This window comes from Mus musculus, chromosome 7 (genome assembly GCF_000001635.26).
Source record: "Mus musculus strain C57BL/6J chromosome 7, GRCm38.p6 C57BL/6J".
Taxonomy (NCBI): domain Eukaryota; kingdom Metazoa; phylum Chordata; class Mammalia; order Rodentia; family Muridae; genus Mus; species Mus musculus.
The window spans coordinates 143,418,072-143,427,417 of record NC_000073.6 but is presented as its reverse complement, the minus strand read 5'-3'; the positions used below and the strand labels follow the sequence as shown (position 1 = coordinate 143,427,417).

The following is a 9,346-nucleotide window of genomic DNA, read 5'->3' as shown; positions in this document are numbered from 1 at the left end:
GGCTCAGCTACCTTTAGGGCTCAGGGTCTTCTGGGAATGTGGAGGTAATTACATCCTGTTCACACTGAGTAGGCAGGTATACTTGGAGTGGAAGCCCCAGGGATACCCCAAGCCCACTGGCTCAACCTTTCACACATATCATGGTTCCTCTGAGCCCTTGGGGCCTGAGCCTTTTCTGCATGGACCAACAAATCATTCTCACTCTGTGGCCACTGGGCACCTGGGTCCCAGGGAACTGCAGGATCCTGTTCACGAAAAGATTGAGACTGTCTGTGGGGATCAACAGGAGACAGGAAGGTAGAGTAGGGCAGAGGGTGGAAGGTGAGTGCTAAAGATCCCCCAGACTCTCTCAGAAGTAAGCATTGTGCCAAGATCAACCTGGGACGTCCCAACTTTATTTGGAAAAGTCTCTCAATCAAGATCATACTACGAAATTCATTAAAACACAAGAGTCTGAATCACCAGAAATTATCTTGATTTCTGTGAGGCGTGGTGCCCAAGCCCAAGGAACCAATCCTGGAAGAATCGGTGATGCCCCTAACTTCAATGTGGCGTGAAAGAGGCTGGAGTCTGAGCATTGGTCCAGCACCTCTGACCAGCAAGAAGGAGGCAGGCTGCACATGTGGGGCTCATAGGGCTTGAGGGCCCTGCTTTTCACTTTAGGGGAGAAGTTGTCAGTCCATACCTGGCTAGGGTGGACAGTGGACAATCCCTTGCTTGGGATATCCTTTGGGGGGGGTGTGAAAATCCCGCTAGTATCTTGTTGTGGTCAACATCACTAGAGAATGAAGGAGTCAGGCTCTAGCCTGCTGAGCTCCCACTGGGCTACAGCCTGCAGTTAGTGTGGGCCGGGCCTGTCTTGCCCTGCACGTTCCCTGATGGTCTCTGGATTCAGGGCTGAGGGTGGAAACCCCAGACTCTTCCTGTTTCCCTTTAGGAAGCCACTTGGCATACCTGGATGGGCTTCCCTCTGCCTGAGCTGCATCCTGCTTTACACATATACTCCCCATCCCTATGTTCCAGCCATCAGAAGAGCAGCATCAACATCTTGATAGGGGCCTGAGAGGAACCCCATGCCCAGACAAGTTCTAGTTCCCACTGGCTGGGCAGAGGGGTGTTGGTGATATCCAGATCCAGGCCAGTGGCTTGGCCCATGGGTTTCGGGGCCTTAGGGAGCTAGGCTGTCATATCAGGCCTTCAAGGGGGTGAGAACCAGGTGGGTGTGCCCCTGTTGAGAGGGAGGTGGGGCAGACCTGTGGGGGGTTTACCCTGGACCTCCCTTCTGAGCTCCTTCAGGAACCCTCATCAGGGCCTGTCTGGGGCACAGTCAGTTGTTCGTAGGTGGGCAGGCTGTTGCTGGGTAGGAAGAGCTCAGGGTTGATGGAGCCACCTTCATTGCTGGCTACAACTTGTGACCTGCTGTTGCAGGTTGGACCACCTTGTTGCATGGACAGCAGCTGGTGGAGCATGTCTGTGATGATCACCAGTCTCTGGTCCAGTTGTGTCACCTGTAAGGACAGAAACAGAGATGAACCTGGTGCTAGAGACAGCCTAGTGCAGGCCATATTAGGGCCTGGGCATTCAAAGCCTGAAAGAGAGTATGTCACATGTCTTTATAGCTGTGGGTTGAATTTATGTGTGTACCATGCCTAGAGGCCCTTGGTCACCCTCATGTGCATCTGTTATTGGGGTACAGGGGGTACAGTATAGTATTGAGTTCTTGTGTGTGTCCATACATGCATAAACCTGGGCGTGCTTAACAGTTATCTCTTGTTTCTAGGTAGACCTAGTGGCTGAGAGTCACCTCTTAGCCCCTTCCCGGGCCTTTTGGTCTTTGAGACTCTGGACAAACCTTATGGAGCTCCTAGAACAGTCTCTGGGTTCCTGTGGCCAAGAGGTGGTAGGGCTGGTGGCATGATGAGTGGGACCCCAGAGTCCCAAGCTATCTGCTCAGCTTGGATGGGTTTGGAACCTTACACAGTGCGGGGGGGAGGGGAGCTTTGTGGGAGGGGTTGGCACCCGGAGAGAGGGATTGGGACAGCTCAGGGTTGAGCAGGCAGAGGCTGGGTGGTTTCATGAAATAATGTCCACCCTTAAAGGTAACTCAAAGGTACTACTTTAGGACAACACCACCTTTCTAGGTCCCCATGGGTCAGGACAGTGACTGAGTAGATTTCTTGACTGTGTGGTCCTTACCCCATGCCTGGAAAGGGCTTGTTTTGCTCTAAGCACTAGGTGGGTAGCTAAGGAACTGGAGGGGAGACAAAGGCAGGGCAGAACCTGAGTAGGCCCTTGACAGAGGCCACACTTGCTGTGCTTGTAGGAGACACAATGAAGAGCCATTGGAGAACTCCTTAGAAAGAAGGAGCCATTGTGCAAGGGGCTGGAGCCCAGCCCTGGGGGCCTGAAATGCTCAGCTACTTCCTTTTCTCTCCTAGAAGAAAATACCCACTGTCCAGAGAGGCCAGAGCCCCTAGCATAATAACCTAGGAAGCAGGGCTGTCCCAAGGGCAGCTGGGAGACTCATGGAGGGGGCAGGGTTGGGGGGATATACAGGAACCTACCTAGCAGAAGCAATAGAGCAGGGGTTGGGAGAGAGAGGACCTCAGCTGCTGAGCACCTGGGGTGGTTCCTCCAGCATGCTCTGTCAGTACATCAGGGGTCTTCCTCATGTCTATATTTGGAACTAGTGTAAAGGGAATGCCTGTGATGCAGGGATGGAGCCAGAGGTTCTGACAGATGGCGTCATATTGTCAAACCTGCAAAGCTGCTTTAGGGAAAACCATGGGATGACTCAGCCAATTGCTGACCGCTGGCCTCAAAACCTGGGTGACTAGAGCCCTGAGGACAAGAGGCAGGCAGGGAATGGATCCCATCTTCCTGGACAAGTGTGTGTCATGAGTGAAGTCTGTGTCCCAGGCAGGCTTTTGATGCTTTCTGTACTGGCTTCTCTGTCCTAATACTTGTTTGTAGTCTGAAAGGGCTGGATAGGATTATCCAGGCTGGAGGGCTCACGTGGGGAAACTGAAGCCAGGGCTTAAGAGTACAGGGGGTGGAAGCTAAAGCTAGGTTGATCCTGGCAGGTGAAGCCAGAGTCCATGACCGGTCCAAGGCCTTGGTGAGTTCTGTACCAAAGGAGGGTTGTCTGAGGCTAGTCTTGGTCTAGCTTCATGCAACTTTAAACACACAGCTAATCTGAGTAGGCAGGAGAAAAGCATCAGTTGGCTCATGGAGATGGATGGCTTCATGAATGTTTCCTAACCCACAATTGAGCACCTGTGGACACATCTCATTTGCTAGTGGATAGAGTCCTTAAGGAGAGTTCTTGGGAGTGGGGGTGGGGCTGTTTGAAACCTCCTATGGGACAGCTGCCACAGGGTCTATCAAGCCTGTGTGTGCTAATCAAGGGTGTCCCTGAAGCTTCCCTGGACATTTCCCAAGCTCACAATGACCCCATGGATCCCACTTGAATCAACTGGGGTTTGGAGGAGTCTGTGTGGGTTCAAAGATATCGTATTGGCCAAGTTGCTAGGGGCAGGATATGGGCTAGAGTCTTAAGAGTGTCTAGAGTCTAGGACCTCACTGTGCCACTGTCACCTTGACAGGCCTTTGAAGACAGCAAACAGTGCAAGGGCTCCTTTGAATGTGCCCACTCCTTCAACTCTCCAGTCGCCTCAGAGTTTGCCTGGATTTCATGGTCATGTGTAGGACCCTTCTGGGTCTTCTTGGCCATCCATAGGATCTTCCTAGCTTGTCTAGCTACTCATAAATAGAATCTCTTGCTTGCCCTGGCTGTCATGGGTGAGGAACAGTAAGTTGTGGCTGAGTTCTTAAGCTTTTCTGGCCTTGTTCAGACCAGATTGCCTAAGCCAACTTGGATTGAGGTGGGAATACCAGGGCTTGGGTTCAAGGTCTGGAACATATTTAACCTGGGGAATCCTTGCTGGTGAGCTTAGGACCTTCTGTAGGATTGTGAGAGGATAGCCTTTGGGGGACATTCATAGGCCACTTTCAGGGGCTATCTTAAAAATGTTTGATACCCAACAAAGAGCCATTAGATGCCAACCTGGCAACAGAAGGGCCTGTGGGGGAGTTGGCCAGCGGGATGTCTGTACTTCATTTATGCTCTAGCCTGGATCTTGGTAGCTGGCCACGGTGCTTGCTGGCTAATCTGTCTAGCAAAGCTTGGGGGTCAGGGGTTGCCCTGTGAGGTGGGACTGCACGTGGCCATGCATGCTCCTTGTTGCCTCTGCTTCCCTAGCTGTGAAGTGGAACATGCTGCTGTCCACTGGATGTGTTGCACAAGGAGCCTGGGGAGATTGCCTGCCATGCTTCTTGCCTTGAGGGCAGGGCACAGGGTGGTCTTAGCTTGTTCTTCTGGGCTCTGCATCCTTTCTAGCCACTTAGGCTCCCAGAGTAGCATATAGAGAGGCCCTTCATGCCCAAGCTTGTCTTGGGTCTTGCTGGGCCACTGCAGGAAGGGTACTGGCCTGGTGTATGGTGGCTCCTCTGCCTAGAACTCAGCTCCAAAGACAACTTTTAGTGAGTGTTCTTGAAGCCACCTGGCTCTACTTTCTCCTTTTGGCGTTTGGAATTCAGCTAGAGAGCTTGTGAGCATTGGTGCCCAGTGCCGAGTAGGTGAAGGCAGGGAGCCACGTCACACAGGTGCCCTGAGAGGTGCCACCACCTTCAGGGAAGAGAAGATCTGCTCTGGGCTCTGGGCTGGTGCTCTTCAAGAGCCACCGGGACAGATCAGTTTTGAAGATCTCAGATCTCATCACTATTTGCAATTTGATAGTGATTAACAGGGCAAGGCAGACAAAAGCCTTGTTGTGCCCCATCTCTGCTCACTAAAGGAGAAACCATAGATGACTTCTGTGGGCCTCAGAAGAGAAAAAAGCAATTAGAATAACAGCTAGTTAGAGAGCCTGCGGCGGCTGGTGATCAGACTCAAAGCGACAGGGATTCCTGTTTGATGTGGTTATGAACTTGTTTTCAAAGGAAAATCTTGAAAAGTCTTTTTTTTTCAGAACCTGCCCAGCCTTGATCCTTGGTCAGTACCCCCCCCCCCAAACCAGCTTAACCTGGGGTGGGGGATACCAGGGTGTAAGGCTCTGGGATGTATTCAGGCTGGGCATCCTTGTTGGTCAGTTCAGGGTCATGAGAGGATGGCCTTTGGTGACTTGAGCGACATTGGTGGGTTAATTTCAGGGCCATATTAAAAATGTTTGATACCCAATGAAGAGTCATTGGATGCCAACCTGGCCCTAGAAGGGCCTGTGGGGAGTTGGCCAGTGGGATGTAGAGAAGGCAGGGTACTCAGCAACCCAGAGCCCAGTTGGGCTGCTCCCTGGCTGGGTCAGTTGACCCTGCTCCCACTGGCCTCTATTTGTGCATCTTATGATCAGGCAACTACCGTCTGGATAGAACACTGCCTGGCAGAACTTGATGATTTTCAGTCCTCCTCTAGGCTGCCTGCCCATCCCTTAGTCTCTGCTCTCTCTCTCCTCATCATTCTGACACCACCACCAGAAAGACTCCTCTTTAACCGTCTAGGCTAAGTATGACCCTACTTTTTGCAGAAGGAAAGAAGTCTGCCTAAGGTCCTATGGGAGAAGGAAGAGCTGGGGCAAAAGTTGGGAGTCAGGTTGCAAGAGAGCAATGGGCAGTAGACCTTTATTAAGGCCTTTATTATGTATTGGGTACCAGTGCTCCAGTGGGTTTATACATGATGGTCCTTTCCAAACACAAACAAGCTCACGCACATCTCAGGAGGTAGTATTACAAGTCCTCATCTTAAACACCCACAGAGAGGGACTGAGAGAGCAGGTATGTAGTGGAGCTTCTACAGGTCATCTCCTTGCAAACCCTTTGCTGGCCTTCTGCAATGTAACTTTCCTCCTGTCTCCCAGAATCCCTTCAGCAGGAGGCCAGCACCCCTGACACAGCTGAGCTGCACCTCACCAGTTCATCTCGCCCAGCTATCTATCCCCAGTTCTGGGTCTCTTACAGGAGTGTCTACTGGTTGGCTCACTTCAGTGGGTTTATGCATGATAGTCCTTTGTAAACACAAAACATCACGGTCTTGCTGGCCCAAGGAGTGCCTTGTAACTTACTTCCATTTTCCACGAAACCTTTTCTCTTTCTTATTCTCTTGTTTCCAAACCTACTGCTGTTCCTCAAATGTGGCAGCATGTGCCTGTCTCAGGGCTCTCCACTCTTGGCTTTTTCTTTCCTCTGCTGTGTCCCTGTCAGCTCATAGTCATGGGTTCCTCAGGGTTCCAGCTGTCTTTTGTTAGTCACCTGTTTCTCTCATTGGAACTGGGCCCTGTCAGTTGCGGGTCTCTGCACACACTTGCTATAGTACTCTTTTAAGTTCATGAAAGGACGCAGCCAGTGCTAGACATGTGAGCACCATCATTCCAGAGTCTAAGTGTGAGGGGAAGGAGTGCTGCCCACAGGGCCCATCCTCACCCAACATGCATCTGCATGGTGAGACCATGAAGAACTCCCATGAATTGTACACGGTCAGTTGGAGCTTGTGAAGGCTGGTCTTGTGGACTGCATGTGAGCTCACATTAGGTGCGGTGACCAAGAGAGGCTGTGCTTACAGTTACCGTATTTATGACTTTGCTTTAGCGCTCCAGCTTTTGTAGAAAAGCCTGCATGCTGGATCTCTGGCTGACAGGATGGCCTTCAGTCTTTGGCTCCCAGTATCCACAGGGTACATGGCTGAGCATACCTGAGAATCCAGGCAGGGGCCAAACTGGAAGCTTCCAGGCCATGTAGAACATTGACTTTTTGTACCAATCCCAGGGCCTCCAGTTAATAAAGCAATGTCTTCAACCTCAGTTATTCATTTTACAAAGGTCAAAAAGGCCAGGCGTGGTGGTACACACCAGAATCCCAGCAGAGGTGATCGAATCTCTGTGAGTTCAAGGCCAGCCAGGGTGATGATATAAAGAGACACTGTCTCTAAGGAAAAAAAAAAGTCAAGAAATAACAACTTGACTTCTGGTCTTGTTTATGCAGATAAACACCTGCCACAGCCAGCTTACCAGATACATTATTTATTCCAACAAATGAATATTCCTGATTATCAGCAACACTAGAGTGAATTCATCAGCCACACCAGATGGGACATGACACTAAAAAGAGCACCCTAAGACTGAGATGTGGTAGGAACCCCTACTATTCACCCAGCCAGTTACTCCTCAAGAGCCTCCTCACACAAGAGAATTAGTCCCTGGGCTTTGTCTAGGATACTTAGCTTACTTTATATGTACTTTGGAGGTGCTTTGTCATGTAGACCTGCACCCAAATAGCCTACACACACACACACACACACACACACACACACACCCACACAAGTACTCATATAAATCCAGCCTCTTCCAACCTCTGCGGACAGGGCGTGGCTAGGCCTGCCTTCTCACCTCTGACCCAGGTGCCTGTGTTCCTCTCCTCTCCTCTGCTTTGCTCTAGGCAGCATTGGCTGACCTTTGTGCTTAGTTCTGTGCCTTTTCTCAGATTTCCCACTACACGAGTGAATGCCCTCTCTCTTTGCAGCCCTCCTCCAACCCTTCCCTCACACAGATCCTGAACACATCCTCCATTTACCTGAGGACCTTTGCACTCACTGGCCCCTTTGCCTGGAAACCCCACTCTACACTTCTTTGTGGACTTTCAACTCAAATGCCTATTGCTTTAGCAAATGCTTCTGCCTATCCCGCTTCCCCTAGCATACTCTGTGACCACTGCCTCTCCACAGACTTCCTGAGTTTATTAATTTACTAGTTTACTGTTTCTTCTTCAAACTTGAGGCTCCTGAGATCAGGTCCTGAGTGTGCCATTCCTGTTGAGTCCCTATTATTAGGGACTTTTATTATTAGGATCTTTTAATGTATGACACACAGTAGGTGCTTAGTAAACTCATGTGATCCAGTACAAATATTTGTGGAGGGAGTTAATTAATCTCTGGCCTTTCTCTTGGATGAGGGGGTGGAAGCCCCCAAGAGCCCTGCTCCCTAGAAAGACCTGGGCAAAGGCCAATGAGGTTAGCCAGCAAGTCCTTTCATGTTCATTGATTTGTAAAGGCTCTTTGTATGTGAAGGCTTATCTTTTGACATGTAGATCACAAGTGTTTTCTCTTGCATGCATTTGGTTTGTGTCTGCAATGATGGTGACCATTGCTTTTCCAAATAGAAGTACCATTTTTTTTTTTTCTCCATGGTTTCCAAGTCAGGGTGTGCTTGGATCACTCTTCTTCAGTCCAATGTGAATTTTTTGGGTGCTTTTTAGGTTTGCATTTTACCCCTAAATCTTTTATGTGTGTGTGGTTGCTTCAGGGTTCCCTGTAGCAGCTGATCCTTCACATAGTGGGGGGGGGGTGTTTTCTACATACAAAGCTCTCAGCACATATGAGAGTTCTAGAGTTCACTATAAACAGCTCCCTTCTATCCTGGCTTTCACTATGTAAACCAAGCCAGCCTGACACTTATGATCCCCCTGCCTCAGTCTCCCAAGCCTGTGACCACACACTTGGCTTCCAGCTTTAATCCTTGGGGCTTTGGTATGGGAGGCCAGGAGTGTCCTTTACAGGGCTGCAGGTGGTGGTTCTGTGGTGGAATCTTGCAGGGTGATGAGAGCAATACTTCCCTCCCAGTCAACCCTGTTGACTTTGCTCCTGACTCCCTAACTTGAGCTGGGAGCCTTTGTCACCTCTCCCATATGATCCTATTGGGCTGCCTCCCTTCTGCTTCTTCTGCTACCACTGAAGTCACCCTTGGTGTTCATGTGACTCACCCTTCACCCTGTCTTCAGACTGTGCTGGCTCACACAGATGCACAGTTAATATCCCAGGGCTAGCATCATGTGGCCTCAAGGTACAGAACACAGGGCCATCTCCTCCCTCCTAGCTACCCCTGTTGCTTGGAACTGCCCACCCCATAGTTTCCCTGCTCTGTGTGAACTGATATCAGCTTTGGGGACAAAGGTCCCAGAGCAGAGCAGTGGCAGGTGTGGGGTCCTATAGCCCCTAGCTTCTGACAATACTGGAGGCCTCTGCCTGCCAGTGAAGGTTGGGGGGAGGGGACCTAGGCTCAGAATGGGGACTCCACCCTTTCCAAAAGACCAGCCAGTTCTCATCAGCCTCAAAGGGTCCTGTTTGCAGAGGCAGCTCCCTGTCAGGGTGACTAGGAAGCTGCTGCTCTGTCTGCTCATTTCTCCCCCCATGGGCAGATTCTATAGCAGCTGCTCAGGCTGGACGTTCTTCTAGACAGGCTGAAAAAGGACTCTGGAGGCTGAGAGGCCCTGTTTGTGCTGGCGTCAGGCACAGGCCCCACCG

At 50.7% G+C, this 9,346-nt stretch overlaps 1 protein-coding gene across 7 annotated transcripts in view; it reads right to left on the bottom strand.

Moving 5' to 3' along the window:
• Positions 1-367: 367 nt before the first annotated feature.
• Kcnq1 (potassium voltage-gated channel, subfamily Q, member 1) overlaps positions 368-9,346 on the bottom strand; it is a 320,174-nt gene continuing 311,195 nt past the window's right edge. For 3 of the 7 annotated variants that reach the window (XM_006508492.3, XM_006508488.4, XM_017321998.1), the window contains one exon: positions 368-1,508. In XM_006508492.3, coding sequence (XP_006508555.1) covers positions 1,293-1,508 — 216 coding nt within the window. In that variant the 3' untranslated portion in view covers positions 368-1,292. The remainder of the gene's footprint in view (positions 1,509-9,346) is intronic. The other 4 variants (NM_008434.2, XM_006508490.4, XM_011241982.3 and 1 more) reach the window with 4 other exon arrangements.